This window comes from Pleuronectes platessa, chromosome 9 (genome assembly GCF_947347685.1).
Source record: "Pleuronectes platessa chromosome 9, fPlePla1.1, whole genome shotgun sequence".
Classification (NCBI taxonomy): Eukaryota; Metazoa; Chordata; class Actinopteri; order Pleuronectiformes; family Pleuronectidae; genus Pleuronectes; species Pleuronectes platessa.
This window is the reverse complement of record NC_070634.1, coordinates 19,530,410-19,551,864: the sequence shown is the minus strand read 5'-3', so window position 1 is coordinate 19,551,864 and position 21,455 is coordinate 19,530,410. Positions and strand designations below refer to the sequence as shown.

The following is a 21,455-nucleotide window of genomic DNA, read 5'->3' as shown; positions in this document are numbered from 1 at the left end:
CATCCCCTCCCAATGCTGATGAGCCTTATCTCGCGTTTTGCGAGCCCAGCAGCAGCGACCCCTGTGAATGTATACTGCTCTTTATTGATTTATCTCTCTTCTTGCTTCCCCCCCCTTTCCTTCTCTCCTTGTGTGTTTTCACCATCTTTTTTTTATATTTATTCGACTCCTATTGCTTTCTCTGGAAACAGCAAACCTGACAGGTAAGGCATAGCCCTACTTTATTGCATTTTACAGGGGTAAACAAAATATCCTGCCACAGCGAAACCGATGCCTTTAATTAGCGAGGGGGTGAGGGAGAGTTTTGCGAACTTGATGCACGTTCTCAGCTCTCCAATGCTCGATGCTCGGTTTAACTGGAGCGTTCTCGAGCCGCTGAGTTACCTGTCAGCTGTGGACTTCTTCAGGAAAATGTCTTAAGATTGTTTTGTCGGGCCGAGTGCTCACAAAAAATAATTATTTTGTTGTTTTTTTGTGTGTTTGTGTGTGTGTGTGCGTCTTTCTACTCTGCGTTTGTCTCACTCTGCAGTCGCAAGAGAAAAGAGTCGGAGCCGCGCACAAAGTGTCTGCTGAACAACGCAGACATTACCCCCCACCACCCCACAGACCCTGTGGAGATGAGACGCATCAACTTCCAAACTCCAGGTACAGCAGCAACACGCAGGACATACACACAGGAACACAAACAACTCATTATAGAATAGAACCAGTTTATATGGAGCTGATTACCTGTATATGCAGTGGGTTTGGCCATATTGTTCAATATTGGCTTTTCACTGATAGTGTGACAGATGTGAAGAGGGAGGTTTGTTTATGTAGCTATAGGTGTGTAGGTCAGACTCAACTTTGCTTTAAGGAATTTGTTTACAAGCTATAATTATAATAATAAAACACTAGTAAGTTTGTGTTACAAAACACATTTTATTTAAATTACATAATTTTGATGGTTGGATAGAAGAGGGGCCTCTTTAAAAACTGTGTATTTCATTAGCCATCAGGCTATTCAGAAGGTTTTATTGGTGAAATATACAGACAACACACAGAAGGCTTAACTTGGGCTTTAACAGGCCTAATGCAATTTCAGCCGTTTTGGCTGGAAGCTCAAAATCACCGCTTTATTGAAAGCTACTGAAATGGAAAACAATTTCAAAATTTGGCAAAAGAAAAAACAAGTTGATTAGCAGCAGCTCTAATCCAAAATGTTATTATTTGGTCAAGTGAAGACACATCGGCTGAAATCCTTCCTTCTTGATGCCGAATTATTCATTTAGTTTGAAAACTATTACTTTTCAAAGATAGACATACATGTGCAATTCTGTGTTTTAACTTAAACCTTTATTCACAACAGTTTGTTACATTGGCTCACACATGCACAGAGCTTATATAGAAATGAGCTATTCACAAATCATGCCGTGTAAATTTGTGTTGCAGCATAAACTCTGTTCATGAAATGCTCCCATATAAGTCTGTCTGACATAATGTGCCTTCATTACTACCTCCAAGTCATTATATGTTTGTCATGTATTCATGTAATAATTAGAGATTTATCAATAACAGATAATTTCATCGATAGGAGATAGTCAGAAAATGGAGCCTGTCGACGGACTCAGTGTTTTTATGTTGGGAACAAATCCTGTTTTGAAGTTCTCCTTGGTTCTTTACCTGCTTCCACTTTTGTCTTACTTTCCTTCTGGTGTTCATCCGAGCTAAAGCCCGGTGTTAACAACAGAGCACATTTGATCCCACACTCATTCTCTAAGGCTCCTCCACCTAAAGCTTGTCTGACATCTTCCTCCTGCCTCCTTTTCAGGCCCATTGTCAGGCAGCTGCCTTTCTGGTTTCCAGCCCCCTGCGATTAAGGGCTACGCTGGCATCTACAGATAGTCGTCTTTAACCTGATTTGATTCGAATTTTCTTTTCATATTTGGGTTCATTTACATGCCATGGTTTTGCAAAGAAAAAGATGCATTTTTAAGTCGCATGTCTTTCCTCTGCCAGGAAGGAGAGTTAAGACAATGAGATTGTTGTCCCCATAGTTTCAGAATCAACACTTCCCCCTGTTACCTCGCTTTAGGAGCCTCGTCTTTTATCGCAGATGCTTCAGATGATATTCTCTCCCCCAGCATTTTATTTGACACCAGACCTGTTGCCCGGTTTAAATGTCATTTGTTCTCAGCTGCCCAGGCAAACTGCAGAAACTGTTTAAATTCTCCAGCGGAGGAATAAGCACTCCGTCTCCATCGCTTCTGTTTGCACCGCTCTTTCTTTTCCCTTCTTTGCCTCCCACCTTTCTGCCTCCTTGCCGAGTTGTCTTTCAGCCATCCATCTGTCATCCGCAGCCAGTCCCAGCTCCATCAAAAGAGCTCCGATTTCAAAATGGAGCATTTATCTCCAGCTTCTGTGGGAGCTCAGGCATGCTGCCTCGAGTCTGTATCTTGGAGTGGGGGGGGGGAAAGAAGAAGGACTTTTTTTTTTTTTGCATGAGCGAAGAGAGATACCGGGATGAAAAGGAGATGCACATACCCACTTGTGCGGTGAAATGTGGAAGTTCAATTTGCTGCCCTCATCTTTATCTTGCTTGGTATTCAGAGCCCTATCAGTGGCTCCGTAATGACAATGTTATAATGGCCATTCCGACTCCCAGCGCTTCCCTACGTGCCCTCACTCGTCCGCCTCGCTTCCTTAAATAATGGAACTTCTTGTTACAATCTCGTGCTCCATTTTACACAACATTCACAGACGCATGTTGGAGACTTGTCTTTAAGCATGACGGGGCGTTTCGACAGCCCTCGCCGTTGTTCCACAGAACTGTGCGATTCCCTTATCTCTGCACCCGGGGAATTTAATTTGAATGGACATTTTAGCCCAATTAAGTGGCCCGGTGAGCATTTGTGAACATCCCCATCAGCTAATAGCGACCATTGTTCAAACGAGCATACTCCCAGTGCACTTCACCGAGGCCTCTCCAATCCAGCGGAGCATATGCCACATTGGCCATGTGTGCTCGCTGACCCCTAGTGCTGGGGAACAAAAAACAAATGATATGTTTTGGATTTAGAAACCACCCCGTGAGCGAAGCACGGCCCATGTGTTGTAGAGTGTGGTCAAATTTCCGACCAGATCAGTTAAAAGGAGTGTGTGTGTGTCATGTGTCAGCCTCGCAGTGATATCCCATAACTCCTTGGGGCACGGAGTGGTTAGTTTTGTCATTATCTTCATTGGGGCCCGGGGTTTAATTGGCAAATGGGGCCAAAGTAATGAAGCAGCACGACTCAGTGGATATCTACTGTCTATCAGCCCCTTCCACTACTTTGCTACAGGGACTCTCTTTCCTCTGTTTTCAGCGTGGATCCCTTTTTTGCCCTTTTCTCATTTCCCTCCGCTCGTCCCAGTATCCCAGTCGTCAGGAGGATTACCAGCATTACACGATACTATCCTCTCCATCGTCATAATGGAGACAGCTGAACTGAGTTTCACTGGGTTTGCTCTTCAACGCACCTCCGATCTTTCGCATTTTATTTCCCGCCGTCTCCATCTGTCTTTCTCTTTATCTCCTCCCTCCGATGCAACTATATGGCACTTCGCACCCCCACAGCTCTGTCAAAAGGAGCGTCTCTCACCTCGAAGCATGTAAAAAAATAAAAAGATTTTTTTTTCACTCACGGCATCACACGCTCGCAAAAATCCACGGACAGCAGCCAATCGCATCAGCAGCAGCCTGCTTGTTCCCCCCCCCCCCAGATTAGAGAGACGTCTGCAGCAGCTCTAGCCCTCGTCCTCGTCCTCCTCTTCAGAAACAGGTCTATCGGAACCCTCAGCACAGGCTTACGCATAAACATAATCAGACACGCCTGCACCTCCCACCTGCTGGGATGAGTGACATTTGGAGACAGTGCATCAGAGCACCCCCTGCTAGCTCTAATTAGTCATTGTCACAAATCAATTAGGGTGAGGGGGAGGTTCGATGTCTTCATCTCTCCTCGCTCATTTGCAGCCGCTGACCTTACGTCCTCTCGAGGAAACGTCGGTGGAGGTAAACCCACCGGAACTCAGTTCAGCAACTTGAAAAAAAGAATACCTTCAAAAATATGAATCCAGTTTAGTTTGGCCTCCCCTGAGACTAACGACCTTCCTGCCTTTTGACTTTATGCTTTTTTTTGGGACCAGATTCTTGTGGAAAGTTTATTTCACGAAAAAATAAGTCATATTTCCTTTTCCTTCTATTTCCCACGTCTAATTCTGGTCCAGATGATCTGTTTTTTGCGGATCATCTCTGCGGGGTTTTGATCCTTTCTCTTCTCTTAGCAACCCCTGTTGATCAGAACTCAGCTTTCGGCCCAGACTCTTTTCCCTTGGCGTGATGGGCGACTTGCCAGCTTCCCATCAAAGTGCGTCTCGGAGCCGCATGTCCAGTTAACACTGTCACAGATGGCTCCTTTCTGCATGAGCAGCTAAGGAGACCTGAGTCTACCCGGACGTCTCATCGGCTGGCCCAGGCCTCAGAGGACTTCTCCTCTGGAGCAGATAAGACTTTGAACCATCGCCGCACTCCTCAGACCTCTGACTCCCATCAGCCCCGTCTCCACAGCTGTCAGCCAAGAATGCGGTCACTTTTCCACACCTTTCACTTGCAATGCCTCAACCCCCCCCGAGCCACTGACAAAGGAATCGTTCACAGTCGGTTTTCACCGGGAAACATAAGCTGGTTTTGCCGTTCTCCATCTCCCCTCTTTTTTTTTATTCCTGTGAAGGACCCTTCTAACTTCTGTTTATGAAAGCTCAGAGATAGCAAATCCGTTTATTATCCTGGTCTCTATGGGCTGTGATATGAAGGGGTTAGGGGGGGGGGGGGCCATTGACACCCGTGGCTAACCAGTCTGCTCTGAGGAAGATGGTGACAGCGACTGGGATTTGGTTGCATGTCGGTGCGCCTCAAATCTGTAATTCAGGCCCCCCTAGGAAGGTCCTGAGTTCATTCAGGATGACATGATATAGTTTATCATTTGTTTTGTAACCTCTGGGCAGGAGGTCATGATTTCACTCATAACTGTTTGTCTGTTTGTTTATTTTTCAGCCGAATACGTAAAAAGCGAGAACTGATTTGCCCCAAACTTGGTGCAGGTCCGGAATAAGCGGAAGATTTAGGATTTATCTTTTCATTCCTGTTCTTTATATCTTAAGATATTTTTCTTCAGGAAACAATGTATAGAAAATCTGATATTTATTGTGTTATTGCATCATCAGACCACTTCCTGTTTCCTGTTATTTCTCTATTGTAGGGGCGAGACAGACGTGTGTAGCATTGTTTGGACTTCACGGACGTGTGCGCTCTATCTAGTTTCATGGTCTTTTATCATTTTCCACATTTTAGTTTTCATTTTTTTGATATAAGGAGCCTTCTCTGTTGCAGCCTTTTGAAACCATTTGCCTTTATGTTTGCTGTTCTTTACAGATTCTGGTCTGAGCAGTCCTCAGAGTGAAGCAGATATTGACTATGAAAGTTAGTCTCCATGCTTTAAGCGTTTGCATACCAGCTTTCTTTATGTTTCTCCCGAGCACAGCTTGCCTCCATTTTCAAATACATATTTTGCATTTGTTTTTGTTTTTTCACATGATGCAGCAACAATTTCTGCTCTAATTAATTTAATGTGGGTTTCTATTTCTTTTATAAATGTCTTAATTGGATGTCAGTCACGATTCTCACTTGGGCTGTTGGCTACGCATTAATCCCCCCACGCATAAATAACCTGTGTGATCCCGTCTGCTGATGTAGAGACGGTTGAGAGGTGTTTCTTTCTTTTTTCTTTTTTTTTCTTTTTCTACAGGGGAACATATCTGTGTTATCCCACTCCCCCCCCCCCCCATCCTCACCTCCTTGTTGTTGTTCTCCCCCTTACTCCGCTCTCCTCCTCCTCCTTCACCACCACTGCTCCATTTCCATTCTGATCTAACGGGGTCTTTCCTGTGCTCCGAGATAACGAGCAGAATTAATTAGAGCCGTGGCAAACAATGGCTCGACATTTGATCACCTCCTACCCCCCCTACCCCCCCCCCCCCCCCCCCCCCCATCCCCCCTCTCGCTGCAAAAAGGATCATCCGAGAGAAAAAGCAAACTTTCTGGGTTTCCTCTTCCCCCTTTTTTTCCTCCCCCGTCTTCATATTCCTAGCTTATCCTCAGACAGACTTCTTCCCGTTTTATATGGAAATATGAAACATCATAAATAGGCTCTTTGAAGAGACACTTGTTTGACGTATCCGAAATAAATCATTTCTCAGGCACATCGACTGCACGCATCGGCAGATTGGAAATGTGTAATTATAGGCTAGTTTGTTTTGCTGTGTTTATTGATCAGGCCGTCGATTGCGGTGGAAAAATATTGTAGAGTCTGTGCGCATAAAGGAAAAATCTCTGGGTGAGAGGAGGGGGTTGTGTCGAAAGGAAAATATGCAGTTATTTCTTTCTAGCAATAATTTGTCCTTGAGTGACTTTGCCAGACTGCGGGTCGAGGCAACGCCCGGTTTTGAAAGGGAATCTTTTCAAACACGGCGACGTGAATACGAGAACAATTCAGGGCCGATCCTCTTGTTTGTGTTGAGAAACACAACAAATGAAAAGTACACATGGAGAGAAACAGATGCACAAACCGATAAGTTTAGTCTTGAGCTTCTTTAAAGCTTTTTTGCAATTTCTTAGGCAGGCAAAGGTCAACGTGCGACGGAGTTCAAATTACATATATATTTTGTATGGTTTTAAATATTCAAATTGTTTCCATACAAGTTTACAAACACAATCGGCCAAACGCTGGTTTGTGTAGCCTTCAACCTGTTCCACTGGCAGTGCATCATGGGATTTTGGGATGTATATGTAAACACTCAGACCTAAAAAATCTCTGCAACAGTAACAGACACTTAAACATGCAGACTGTGGGCAGTAAACACAAACTGAGAGGAACTGATAGAGTGATATTTCACACACGCTCATAAATACACATAGACAAACACACAAACACTCACACACTCACACACACTTTGATCTCCCTTCAAACATCCCGCTCTTGTTCTCACAAGGAGAAAGTGAGGGGCCCCTCATTTCCATACCCAGTAACTTATTTTTGCTCATGGCTTCTGATACCTTCTCTTTCAATTTAAGGCAAGGAAATGAGCTACCATAATAAGTTTGCAATGCTTCCTATTTTTTTTCTCGTCGCTCGTCTTGATGAATTTTCTGGAAGAGATTAATAACTCCTTCTCGCCCTTAACTGGTGCCACCACGATCCGCACGCGTTGTTAGCTCGCTGAGAAACTTAAGTATGAATAAAACACACATTAATAATTGGACTTCTGTTCTTTGCTTTGAAAGCTTTTGTTTGGGTTCATCAGGAGGTTGAATCGAAAAGAAAATCATCTAAAAAGAGGAGAACAGTGTTAATTCAGTAAACATCATTCAAACGATCCATTAAGAAGTTTCATGGGTGTCTGGTGCACAACTCTTGTCAAGTTGTCTGCTAATGTGGTGTGTCCATTCATTTTCTGGAGAATGTCACGCCATCCAGTGTCGTCTCCACTCGCCTCATATATCTTCATGTAATTGACGCCGTCGCATTGTTCCCTCAGTGTAAAATAAATTACCATCACTAATGAAGACTGTCAGCACAGAGAGTTGGGCTCCCCCCCCCCCCCCCCCCTTCCTAAGTTAACAAAAGCAACCACAACATCAGTGACCCAGTGACATGGTGGGGAGGGTATTAAGCTTTATCAAAAGAGGAATTCTGAGGACGCTTAATGAGATTATGTCGATCTGCGCAGCCAATTAAGTCTGAGTAACTTTATTTTGTGAGGAGGTTTCAGTGTCGGGTTGACATTTGACCTTGTCACTCGGTGGGGAGAACAGGCTCCTTACTCTGAAGGCATTAAGTAATTCCAGGCCCCATGCGGGGACAGAGCCACAATCTATGGCTGCTCCATATTCCATTACATGGCCCCGGCATTATGCTCCTAAATGGATTAGAGACTGAAGTGCACAGCAGTGCTGATAATATTGTAACAGCGGCAACACAGTATTGAGTGGATATCGGAGCTTGTAAAAAAAAAGAGGAAAGAAATCTCACAATTCTTCTCACCCGGCGGAAAAGATAGTTCTTTATGAGAATTCCTTTGAATAAAAGGCGGAAGGATTTCGGAGCAGAACATATTGGACGTGCAGCTGCAATTTTTTAATTTTTAAATTTGGAAGGTAAGAGGTGTTTGTCTTAGACTGGGAGGGAACCGGGAAAGGATAGAAATAGCAGCTTGCGTGCTTTGCACCTGCTGGCTGGAATGGAGCAGCTCACTTTGTCACTCAGCATCACTCACACTCCTAAACCTCCCGATCCCCTCTCCCACCCCCCGTCACATGGTCGCCCAGGTCAGGGCTCTGGTCCAGTAGAAGCGTGTTTTTGTTGAGGCAACAATCAAAATTGAGTCGCTCTGCTAACTAACTAACGCAGCACAATGACAGCATCATAGATCTGAAGATGCAGAAACAAGCCTGTGGCATATCTGTGGTCGGTCCACATTCTAAGATGAGAACTTTCCTATCATCTCCTTTTTTTAATTGGTAGGATTGATGCTCAAAGGACCAAAGTTTAGATAATTAGAATAATAATATATTGTGTTCATTGATAGACAACAAGAAATACCCCTGTTTAAAGGAACATCATCCTGAAAGACTCAATTCCATTTTTCCCCCTAGTGATCTTGAGTTTTCCTCTTTTCTGTTGGTAGCCGCTGTGCTAAAAGGAAATGTAGCTTCTGATTATCTTCAGTGAGGAGAACAAGGGATTTTTTTGTCAACACAAGGAGTCCATTGATCCAGACAGTTAAAAAAGGCCTTTCCTGTTTCTTGTCTTGTGATTTCACCATCAAAACCTTACTTTTTTTTATCTTATATCATTTTTAACTCTTTTCCCAGGCTATTAAAATGATTCATGCCTCTGGATGTAGGAGTTGTGAGCAGATTGTTTCTTCTCTGGCAACATTCAGCACTTTTCAGGCTCATTGGTGAACTCAGTCAGTCAGGATCATGATCACAGTTGGACTTCACACGTTTGGGTCTGTGGGTGTTTGCCGGCTTCTTTGTCGGCCATGCTTGGCAAACCTTTTGAGCTCTGGCCTGGTCCAATCAAGTGCCTTTAACATCACCAGTCAATACATTCTGCTGTGTGTAATATTCACCATGTTCGGCACAAGCTTCCTCACCACTAAAACCAAACTTCCATTGTCATGTAAGCAAGTAATTCTCACGCATTAAATGGTGTGCAGCGTGCTTTGTAAGTCGTGAACTCGTGTCCTGTCTGCAGCACTAATGAATTTCCCTTCCTCGGGAATGTTCTCTCCATTCTGTTGGCCCGCAGGTATGATGAATCATCCTCCCATCCCCATCTCCGAGCTGGCGGAACACACGGAGCTGCTCAAAGCCAACGACAACCTCAAAATCTCGCAGGAATATGAGGTGAGTGAGCCAAAGGTTAAAATCCTGCAAAGTTTTCTCGGCGTATTGATTCATGTCTGATTGTGTTTTCATTGTAAGAAACACAAGAGGCCTTTCTCCTCTCTGGGGGAAACGTCTGTTTCTCCTATTTAACTTCTTCTCCCGGCATTTTTGACAATGTTGAATGAAGTGAAGGAAATATCAGTTGCACTCAGCCTCTTTGATCCACTGATATGTTTGTTGCCTCAGCACAGGCAAAGCAAGTGAGCTGTCGTTTTCCACAGTGAGAGATTATTTTCCGGAACTCCCAAATGCAATTTCCCTCAAATTCTTGGCTCACTAGAAGAATTACTCAGTAACGCATCCAGCCCTGCATCTGGGAACTTTCTTTTGTGACTCCTGAAATGTGTCTCTGACAAAATGTGGGTATGTGCATTCAACAGAGGAAAATACAAAAAAAAATTACTATCTTTTACTTGATTAATAACTTAAACATGCCCACATTTTTTTTTATTACTGAGGGTAGCTTCAATGATGGAAAATCAATGCACAGTTGTAAATATTCCATCGAGGTTTCATGTTTTAAAGATGACAGCAGCATATGTAAACTCACTACAGTCAAAAACAGAACGAAATGCTGACCTTAAATATACATACATAGGAATTACATCTGTTGAGAGTATGATTGATAGTCGAGGAAATCACAATCCGGATATTGTTAAAGTTACAAAATCTTATAAATAAAATTAAAATAGATTTCCCCCCTTATTAATATGATCAAAATCAGAAAATATAGCCTCAGAGTAGCCTTGTGCTCTGTAAGTCAGTCACAGTCCAGTGTGTTGGATGCACGCAGATCAATTCACATACAGTTGCCAAATCTCAACAAAATTAATTTGACCATTTTACAAAAAACCTTATCACATTTATACTGGGTTTGATGCTGAACATTAACATTAAACTTACCCCAGGTCGTCTTTACATTCTTTCTTCGAAGACATGTGCCTGATTATTGAACAGTTAGTCGATGGAGGCCTCTGGACATGATGTCTCCTCAGTCTGTGGAGACTTTGATGCAAACAGGACTTCCTGGTGATCTTCTATCAAAGTCAAAGACCTTCTTTTCAAAACTGAGCAGTAAAACAGGGGTTAATTTTATATATTTAAAATCGTAAGGCTATAAATTACAGGTAGAAGGCTATCTCGAAGATTTATTCACAAAAAAGCACTAAATGACTCAGTTGGGGGATAAATAAATGCTTTAAAAGTCGTTAACACAACATTGATCTTTCTCTTACAACAGATATATGGTCGGCTGTTTTAAGCAGAACTCCACTAATGTGATTTTGGGTAAAAGCTCACCAGCAGACCGGCTTCAGCATAGTGTGTGCGTGTGTGTGTGTGTGTGTGTGTGTGTGTGTGTGTGTGTGTGTGCATGTGCACAGACGTGTGTGTGTGTGTGTGTGTTTGGAAGGAGTAACTGAGCTGTCTGAGCTCTGAGACCGCAGCGGTTATAAATGACACCAGAGTTGATTAGAAATCAGGAGCGCTGAATCAGCTCTCGTTTGCATACAAGCAATATCCTTTCCTCGCCATCCCTAAATCACCGGGCCTGTCGCCTCGCTGGGCGCCCAGCTAAGGTGGGAAGCGGCTACACCAGCAGAGATTGCCGTCATCATGCCCGCCGGTCGGTGGATGTTGGTGGATAATGACTTCTCATTGCAATCCAGTATTTCTTGGGTATCTATTATTCATAAATCCACATCCGGGCTGTGTACCAAATGGACAAGCTTGTTCCATTTGGGGGGGGGGGAAGAGAGACGAGAGACATGACGCCAAAGTTGATGCGTTGCTGCAACTACAGCTTCTAATTACTTGGCTTCCAGAGAGAGAGAGCATTAAACCGCCCGCTCGTCTCGTCTCCCGCTCTTTCTTCCTCGCTCCCTTCCTGTCCCCCTGCCCCTTCGCAAAAAACACCCCACAGGAAAAATAAATGACCAAATTAAATAGAGAAGTGTAATTTTAATTTTGTTATTTTCTTGATGAATGGCTGCTCGTCCGGGGACCCCGGCTTGCCAAGCGCAGCTCTACGGGGCTTTGACTGATTGGTTTTTAGCCAGGCGGGATGTGAGGGAGGAGGAAGAGATGGGAGGAAGAGGGGAGCGAGGAGCGGGAGGAGAGGGAGGAGAGAGATGAGGTGGGGAGGCTCGGTTAATGATGAGGATTCAGTGAGGGGAGAGAGCGCAGAGCATCACAGCTGGAGAGCGGAGATGAAGAGGAGATAATCTGACGTACAGGCGGTAATGAAAAAAAGGCGGCCCGGGTTTTACCTGAAGATACTGCAGCCAGAGTCAGTTCCCTTTCTCCTGGCAGCCGGTTCGCCGCCATGTCCTGAAATCTCGTCCTCTTGACAGAAGCTGACGTTCATCTTCAAAAATGTCATCATGAGGAAGAGGAGAAGAGGGAAATTCACGTCAGTTTTTAATTATTGGATGCAGTGTCCCTTTTTTGAATTTGGGGACATGTGTGGGAAGTGACCCCAGTCTGTATATGGACACACACATGCACACTCACATGCACACTCACATGCACATTCACATGCACACACACATGCACACCCAGCCTAAAGGCATTCTAGAAAGAAAATGGGGTAGGTGGGTTTCTGCTGCATAGTGAGGGACTGTAAACATCGGAGAGGAGATGGAGGGACAATTGATGTGTTTACATAGACCCTAGAATACTTTGAAGATGGAGGGATGCAGATAAGTGTGGGCAAAGAGAGGGGGATGGAGAAACGAGAGGGAGAGAGGAGGAAAATGAGAGAAGCAATAAAGACCGTACATTTCCATTTGGACTTCAGTGTCCCTTTAAAGCCCCCCCCCCCTGCACGCTGAAGCCTGCAGATATCCGTCAAGCCTTCGACCGAGTGGCGCTTATAAGCAAACATGGACTCGTAATGGAATATTTAATTATCCGGACACGGGAACAGAATACTTATCTGGATTTCTCGTATTATAACGAGGCGGCTGAATTTGTCTTTCACGCGGGCGTCAGGTCTCGCTCCACACCCTCGCCGACGCCTTCATCAATATTGTTATTTGTCATTATGTAGCTGCCACATTAATGATCCTGATTAAGTAGTTATGTGCTGCTGCTGCTGCTGCTGTGAGAAGCAGGTTTCACCATAATATGTATTTTCTCCCTTTGGGGGAAATCACCCTCTCAATCTCTCTCTCTCTCTCTTCTTAGTCCTATGATAACATTCACTTTGTGTTGTTATTGCAGCTCCACTGATTTCTTCTGTGTGTGTGTGTGTGTGTGTGTTCTGTGTGTCTCTCCCCATCAGTCCATCGATCCAGGCCAGCAGTTCACCTGGGAGCACTCCAACCTGGAGGTGAACAAGCCCAAGAACCGCTACGCCAACGTCATCGCCTACGACCACTCCCGTGTCATCCTGGCTCCCATCGACAGTAAGGCTCACACCAGACCTCACGCCCTGCACCCTCACCTCCACCTCCCAGTGGAGCTCTACCTTCTTTTGTGTGGAACATTTGGGAAATTCTCGTAAATTGCAGAGATGATTTAAGTAATGAGGAGTTTGTACTAAACAGACACAGGACCAGATGGGCCAAGACTGTGGATATCAAACCAGGATAATACATAACAGTGCAGAAGAGAAAGTGCTAGAATGGGAAGGAATGTAATCCAAGCTGTACGGACTGGTCTGGACTAGATTATCTAAAAGAATAGAAATGAGCTCTGCTACCAGTCTGGATTGCACAATTGTCTGGACTCCACACGTTTGAAGTTTGAAGTTCAGATTCAGTTCAGCTCGTTTCAATTCCCAGGAAACGGCGAATTCATCGAACACAACTGTGTTTTGTTGGAGGCTAAACGAAGGACTTGTCTCGGCTCAACTCGGTCCACGGCAGCTAAGCACTTTACGGAATCAGATTATTTGTGGGAGTGAGGCGAGGACTTGTTCGGGCTCATCTCTGGGCCCAGTCGTATCTCACACTCCCGAGAGTGTCCCAGAAATTGAACCAGTGTTTTCATTGTCTCATCAGATCAGTCCTCCTCTCCTGACTTCCCTCTAACTGCCCATAGACACAGTACTGAGCGTCTCAGAGCCAGAAAGCCTCTCCCTCCGACTGCTAAACCTCAAGGGACATTGTCAGAGGTAGTCACCCTTCATCGCCGGCATTGTTCTGGCGTCGCATCACCACGAGAGCCCCCCCGACTCCGCGCACTTGTGCCAAACTCCTCGGTACTTTGCTTTTGTGCGAGCGAACTAAACGCTCCGACTAGATTTCAAAATCTCACAATAGTCGAGCCAATTTGAGGCTACGACAACATGCAGAACAAAATTATCCCAGGGAAAGAAATGCCTCGTCCATAAATACATAAATTAATCAAGTCTGAAATTTCTATTTTACACTGCAGTGATTTTGCCATTAGTTGAAGCAGTAGAACAATTCATGCACGCCGCCGTTCTCTGCTCACTTAGCTATGACTAAGGCCGAGGCTCCCCAGTCAGATTGCGCGACGTGGTTTCCGTTTTAATGACGTTTGCCTTTCTTTTGGCTTCTTTAGTTCCTTTCTTCCTTTCCACTCCTTTATCTTTCCTCTCTTTTCTTCTATGAACTCTGTCCTCCATCCCTCTTGCTCTCTCTCTTTCACTCCTCCTCCTCGTATTCCCCCTCTCCACCCGGCTTGTTGTCCTCACTGCGTCTCCTCTCTTAGATTAGCCCAGTCGAGTGTTTCACTGCTTCGCTTGAGCGAGGAGACGTCCATCAAAGAGACGTGACTCTCCCAACACAGATGCTGCCACGCTGGAAGTCCCCTCTCCACTGACTGGATTGTAGAAGTCGGTTAAATGAAGAGGGCGGATGTGTTAGACTCACACTCTAATGGCAAGATTGTCTTTTGGCCTAAACCTTTTTCCCCTAGAACAACTGAATTACTGAGTGTGTAGTGGCTTTGCAGAAAACTGGAGGACACCAGGACTTTTTGGAAGAAGACCAATTCACACTACAGCTCCCTCAGATCAGTTTGATGACAGTTTTGAACCACCCGTTATTAAACTAAAAAACTTTTTTTAGCCATTTTTAGACATGAACGCCTTCACATCAACATGAAAATGTCTGGAACATTCAGGCGACAGGTGGCGTCTGGGTAAAGCGTGCAGGAGGCAGAACATAACGTTTGATTCCTCCCTGAAAATCAAAGTGTTTTGTTTGCAGGACATCAACACCAGCGTCAGTCCTTATCACCAAAAGCTCTCGAATCCTGTTTGTTCCAATTCGACATCTTCGCCTGTTCATCCTGAGTTAGTACTAGTATAATGTAGCCTTGTAGTTCATTATTAAATTAAACATTTAAGCTTTAAAGTGTCCATTTACTGGACATTTTAAATGATGCTACGGGACACCGCGATAGTTGCTGTCAATGGTGCTGGATGCACCGTCCTTGGCATTTAAGCATTGCCAGTGCACATCCATCCATGCAGCTACGCAGACAGGCTTCCTTACGGCTAGATTTACTGGTACCGGTGTGTAACGGAGCACGGTGGGAGGGATGGAAGCTGAATCCACCCCCTGGCTGCAGGGCCACGGGCGGCTGATATACTGCGTCCTCACTATCCTCCATCTTCAATCATACTCCAGCGTCAGTGGTGGTAAATCAGACGGAGGCTAAATCATATCTGCAGAAAGCAAGGCACAACCACAGAGGGACAAACAAGAGAATAATACAAGAGCAGCTAAGGAGGTGGTGAGCTAATTTGAATTCAGCAACAGGTTTATTTCAGCTCTGCAGTGGCCCGGGTATGAGACCAGTTTAATCTTGCATTATATCTTTCTTGTCCCACTCAAAACAAGATCCAACAGAAACTGGGAATGAGTAATACCTGTAATATTTCAAGTCCCAAAATCTGACATGATCTAAGACAGTCCCATTTGTCTCCGGACAGTTCCTAAATCTGATCTCAGCCGGTTTTCACTTGTTTCAACAGTCCGAGGTGTGAGGAGTCATTGCATAGGTAATTTACTTGTTTTTATTTTTGCCAGTCTTGAGTCTTCACACCTTTGTTGATTGGGAAATGGGGTCAGAGTGTTAAAACAGGGATTTATTGAGGAAGAAGGCGTCAAACTGAAAGGGGCAAATAACGAGTGAAGTGAAGTGATGAAAAAAGTGATGAATTACGACAGGATCAAAACAAAACGCGCCATGTTTCACCTTCTCCTCTCTTTCCTTTGTGTCCAGGTATCACAGGGAGCGACTACATTAACGCCAACTACATCGACGGCTACAGGAAGCAGAACGCCTACATCGCCACCCAGGGTCCTTTGCCCGAGACGTTCGGGGACTTCTGGAGGATGGTGTGGGAGCAGAGGGCGGCCACCGTGGTCATGATGACCAGGCTGGAGGAGAAGTCACGGGTGAGTCTGCTCCACCGGTTTCTGCAGAAGCGCCGCGGCTCTGGGTTTCTTTTTTAAAGCTTCCCTCCAGTGACCCGACAAACCACTTTAAATGTGGTGTTTTTTAACTTAACCTCCAAATCAAATCACTGCTTCGTGAGACCCAAGTCCAGGAAGCAGACACTCAAAATAGCCCAGTGTTCCACTGATTTCCCAGTTGCACGCCTGAATGTCACTGGTAGGGTGGAAATGTGAATGGGCTTGGTGGAAACAGAAGAGGAGGGTGATAGAACAGAGTTAATTCAAAGAGACGGTGTACCTGTGCACATCTGATAAATTAGACCCTGTGTCCACTGGGACAGTCTTTATAGACTCGGCTTCAGTTTCCATCTTATTTGAAGCGGAGACTGTTGCATGTTCTCCACAGTGCTCAGAGCTTAGCGACACGGAGCACGCAAGAAGATGAAATTAAAATGTAAGCAGCAGAGAGGCACAGAGTCCTCGCAGCACCTGTGACCACAGCGACTCTCTGCATCCTAGAGACCGTCTGTTGATGTGGCGGGGGAAGGAAAACCTGCCCAGAGAGCAAATTGCATTTCAACAGGGAGCATTGTTAAGGTGTTATCAAACTCGTCCCATCTTCTTTGTCCTTTCATATTTTCGGGATCCAGCCTCAACTTAGCTGGATGTGTATCTTATGCAAATGGCCGCTTTCTTGCGTTTCCAACTTTTATCCCTTCTGCCGGTGAAGGAAGTCAACAGCAGCACGTTAAACCCAGAAACTATCAGATTAAAAAACAGCAAATGTGGTAGAAATAATGTCAGCTCTGACTGTGATAATGGTGGATCAGTAGAAAGCACATTGTCTCTGTCAAGGAAAATCGCGTGTTTGACAGTTGGATAACAGTCCCATTTGCCTCTAACAGCTTCTCATCATGTAAACCTGCACCTGTCGTCCCTGTTTATCAAGGGTACGCTGTTTTCTCCGAGAACAAAAAGGGCTTATCATAAAATGGTGTGAATGCTTCCTCAGGATATATCTGTAGGAACCCACATGTCTCCGATGTGAATGTCAACTCGGACCTGTGTCAACATCAGGCCCGTTCACTCCAGGTGTCTCCACTCATTCCCCCTCTGTCCATCCCGTTCCAGTTGTTTACCTGTTCTCCGTCCCGACATGCGCGTTTCCACTGCTGTCAAACGTGATCAGGATTAGCGGGCGGTAGAAGTTGAGTGTCAGCTCGAGCAGGAAATGGGAGAGGAAGCAGGAGAGCGGCGCGTCTCCCTCAGTCGCTGTCACATCTCGTCAGATGTCCGCCGGCTCGTCACACCCCATATTGAGTGAATCTTTATTAAGCAGCGGGCTCGGAGGAGCTGGTGCTTTATTCTGAGCAGCCGATAGAAAATGAATCCGCGGGGAGACAATGTTGAGCTTTTATTAGGAGAGATACTGAATTAAGAATGAACAGTCAGATGCGTATGTGCCTTACATTTCAAACGCAGCCCCCGCAGGCCGACCTGTAAACATGTTTGATTCAGGGGAAGGCTGCAGGCAGGATTCGTGTGTGTGAGGTTGATGAAGTCAAGCCTGAACAGTGGAGGTGCTGCTACACCCTGGTCACATCTGTTCCGTGTGCACCGTGTTGTTCCTCAGATGTGAAACAGCGAGATGCTACCCTGGTGTTTCTGTCAACAACCGCCTGGTGCTTGAATCCACAGGAGGTTCCGCTCTATGAGAGGCACACCAGCGCATGTATTAGTGTGAGAGGGAGCGTGGGGTGTGAATTGTGTTTTCTCCTCCTCTTATGTGTGTCATTGTGTTTATTAGAGGAGACACCATTTATCAGAGTGTGACGTACTGCAGCTAATACCTCTGTGTGTCTTTCTTTCTTTCTTCTCTCCTGCAGATCAAGTGTGACCAGTACTGGCCCAGTCGTGGCACAGAAACCTATGGTATGACCCAAGTCACCCTGCTGGACACGATAGAGCTGGCCACTTTCTGTGTCCGCACTTTCTCCTTGCACAAGGTGAGATGAGTTCACTCTCTGTCTCTCACACACACACACACACACACACACACACACACACACAACATGAAGGAGATACGGAGAATTATAAGGCGGATAGTGCTGAAGCATGTAAGCATGCATAAAATATTTGAATTTATTGCAAAGGTCGCATAGTGAGATCTGGAGATGTAGAAAGTGAGATTTCTATATCTTGTGTGGTTATAAAGCAGCTCTATAAATGTGAAATAATCAAAGCACTGACTTAATGGAGAAATGCACATATTCAAAAACTGCCCTGAAAGCAGCCTTCAGGACTTGTGTGACTTTGTGATGTCATGACTACACAGTTTGTGTCCCAGGCTCGTCCCACCTCAACCAGCCATCCAAGCTATCATCTATATATTCGTAGTATAATGGACATATTTCTTAACAAACATTTATTTAAATCATTCCCTATATTTTGTACTTCTATGTATTGTCATTGTATGGGTTTGTCTGTATTTCCATTCTTTGCTAGAGTGAGTAGAATGAAACTCAATTCTTCCACCACTGATTCTGATGACAAGACGTTGAGGTAGCGCAGAACAATAGTTCGGTGTGAGGAAACCAACATATCGTTCTACATCCTTCCAAGAACCAGTGATATGTGATTAAAGATTATATGCTTTTGAAATATCTGAGCATTTTAATCAGATTTTGACCGGCCCATTGCTGCTTTCACTGACCACAACAATTTACCGTCACTACCAGGCAACAATAGTCGGATAAAATCCATTAACCGTGAGTGCATCACTGAGAAAACACTCAGATCAGAGCCTTAAAGAGCTCAAAACGCAAAGTTCTTGCAAGAGCCCGAGAGAGGAACCCGAGAGAGGAGCTTTAAAACTCTACTGAGATATTCTGATACTTAAAACCCCAAATATATTGCCATATTATGTTGGAAATATCAAAACGTCAAATATAACAATGGAAATGTTGAAAATATATGGCCTGTAAAGTTGCATAACAATTCACAGTGTGCCCAGCGAACAGAGAGCCAACTCTTCACAGCTTATAAAGACACAGACATAAAGTTTAGCAACAGAAATGATGGCATAAACAGCTGTTTTTCTATTAAATGTAAAAAAACACATGCACATACAAATATATCTCTTTGTCCCCATCGTCCTCCCCGGTCCATCCCTCTCACCTTGTTCAGCTCTCTCTCTCCTCAGTAGATCATCTGTTTATGTGCGTCTGCCAAATTAGAGCACTTTGGTAAAGTGAGCAGAAGAGAAACTCAATATACATAATTGGCAGACTGCTCTTGTGTCTCTGTGCAGACACACACACGCACACACACACACACACACACACACACACACACACATACACATTCACTGAATACGCAAAGACAATACTAAGAAAAAGCATTTTGCACATGTATGCATGATCGCAGTCACATAACAAACATGCAAGTATAAAACCCAAACACATGTATTTACATACCTCGGCACACATGCATAAATATGATGTCACACAGAGATACACGCCAGCAGTTCATTTAAATACAGACAGGAAAAAAAATGGACTTACCATCACATTTACATGCAAACTCCTTCTCACTCCCAGTACCCCCCCCCCCCCCCCCTCATAGTCATGCAAACACAAGGTAGCAACATGAGCTGTCAGGCGACATTTCCAGGATTTTCCCTCTTAACCCGACAGCGTCACATGAGAGTCTTCTTCGTTGGTGTGTCAGCAGAACAAAGAACACCGTAGTGAACCGGTGACGCTGCAGATACCAAGATACCAGCAGCCATGGTCGCTTCTCAAGCCGCCTGGTTGACTTTCAGGGCCATTTGCATTCTGAAGCCCTCAGCCTCCATCAGTACCGATATGATTCTGCTGCTCTCCATCCTCTCCCCCTCCTCCTCATGACTGCAGTCATCACTGTGATTTCTCCCTGAGCTGTTTTTACTTTATATCTCCGAGGTTGGATTTGTGTGAAGTGTAAACGGAGGCTGGCAGTAAATGCACAAACATACAAAACAGCACCGTGATACCCACACACTTATATGTATGTATTTGTGTCCTGCAGTGCTGCAGAATTGTGTTTGCTGTGCAAAAAACATTTACATTCTAAGAAAACAACCGAGCACCAGTCGTCCGTATTCAGCCTTAACTGCAGAGACAGGGCATGTCCAAAAAGAAAAGAGATAAAAAAAAACAAAGGAAATAAGAAGTAGGTCAGTTTGCTTTTAATCACCACACTCATTTATTCATTTATTCAGCAAGGAAAACAGTCCCTCTGTCAGTGAGGCAGAAGCACTGCATTGAAATGCAAACACTACCTCCATTACAGGAATCTTCCGAGAGGAGAGGACTGAATTATGCGAGGAAGCCTTTTTTTTTTTTCTCCTTTCTTCTTACTTATCCTTCTCAAAATCTTCCTCTGGATCCCAGCTTGCATCTTTGATGCGTTGAGAGTTGAGTTTGACATCGGCGCTGACAGGGAGCTGTGTAATGGGGGCGTCTGCTGCGTGTATCTCCAGATGTTCTGAGTGGAAGGTACCGTGAGAGCGTCGAGATGAGAGCACCCGTGCTGTCCATTGGAGAAACCATCATACCTGATTGTGTCTTTGTATCCACCTGATCGGCTGCGTGTGTGTTTCCCAGAGGAAAGTGACACTGTATGTACCGATGTTGCACCAAAAATCTATTTTAAGAACGGATCGCTCGCCCCCTGTGAAGGCAGCTGACAAGTCCATAGTTTATACATGCACACAGGAAAACTATGAAAATCCCTAACATGTTTTTTATTGGGAGTTGGGTCTTTTTGTGTAACTTACCTGCTGCTTTACCCGTTGAGTTAAATTTAGTGACAAATGACACATCTCCAAAGTCACAGAGCTGCGTGTGTCAACTCTGACGTCTTCTCTTTGTTTCTCTGAGACACAACTGCATAATTTAAAGGCTTTTTAAAAAATGCATATCCTTAAAAAAAGAGAAAGAAACCGTGTTTAAAAGTGCTTTGTTAACTCCATGTACAATCAAGCGTTTCATCCACTAAACAGAAGGTCAGTGGCTCGCTCCCTGGCTCTTTCAGTCTCAATGGACTGAAATGTTTTTGGACAAGGCACCGAACCACACATTGTCTCTGACAGACCTGCTGAATAATGTGTGACTTGGCACTGTTAACAAAACATGGAAATGATATTGACCTATTTCTGAGGTAGATGAACCCATCGTCGTTTGGAAGTTCTCCTCATTTACGGCAGATCTTCTTAGAAGAATAGAACAGTTGTGGTGGAAAGTAGCAGCAGACTTTAAGCACCCAGACACTGCACTGAAGTCAGTTAACCAGCCAGTCCAGACTACAGCACCACGTCCAACCCACCTCTCTCTTTGTCTATCAGAACGGCTCCAGTGAGAAGCGGGAGGTTCGTCAGTTCCAGTTCACGGCGTGGCCCGACCACGGCGTGCCGGAGTACCCCACCCCGTTCCTGGCCTTCCTCCGTAGAGTGAAGACCTGCAACCCGCCTGATGCCGGACCCATCATAGCCCACTGCAGGTGAA

General features: G+C 44.8%; 1 protein-coding gene across 1 annotated transcript in view; it reads left to right on the top strand.

Moving 5' to 3' along the window:
• Nucleotides 1-21,455, top strand: part of ptprsa (protein tyrosine phosphatase receptor type Sa) — a 105,590-nt gene that overhangs the window by 69,373 nt on the left and 14,762 nt on the right. Inside the window, exons 19-25 of the mRNA XM_053430764.1 lie at nt 530-645; nt 5,453-5,500; nt 9,393-9,490; nt 12,816-12,939; nt 15,734-15,909; nt 17,796-17,915; nt 21,296-21,450. Of these exons, the coding sequence (XP_053286739.1) occupies nt 530-645; nt 5,453-5,500; nt 9,393-9,490; nt 12,816-12,939; nt 15,734-15,909; nt 17,796-17,915; nt 21,296-21,450 (837 nt within the window). The remainder of the gene's footprint in view (nt 1-529; nt 646-5,452; nt 5,501-9,392; nt 9,491-12,815; nt 12,940-15,733; nt 15,910-17,795; nt 17,916-21,295; nt 21,451-21,455) is intronic.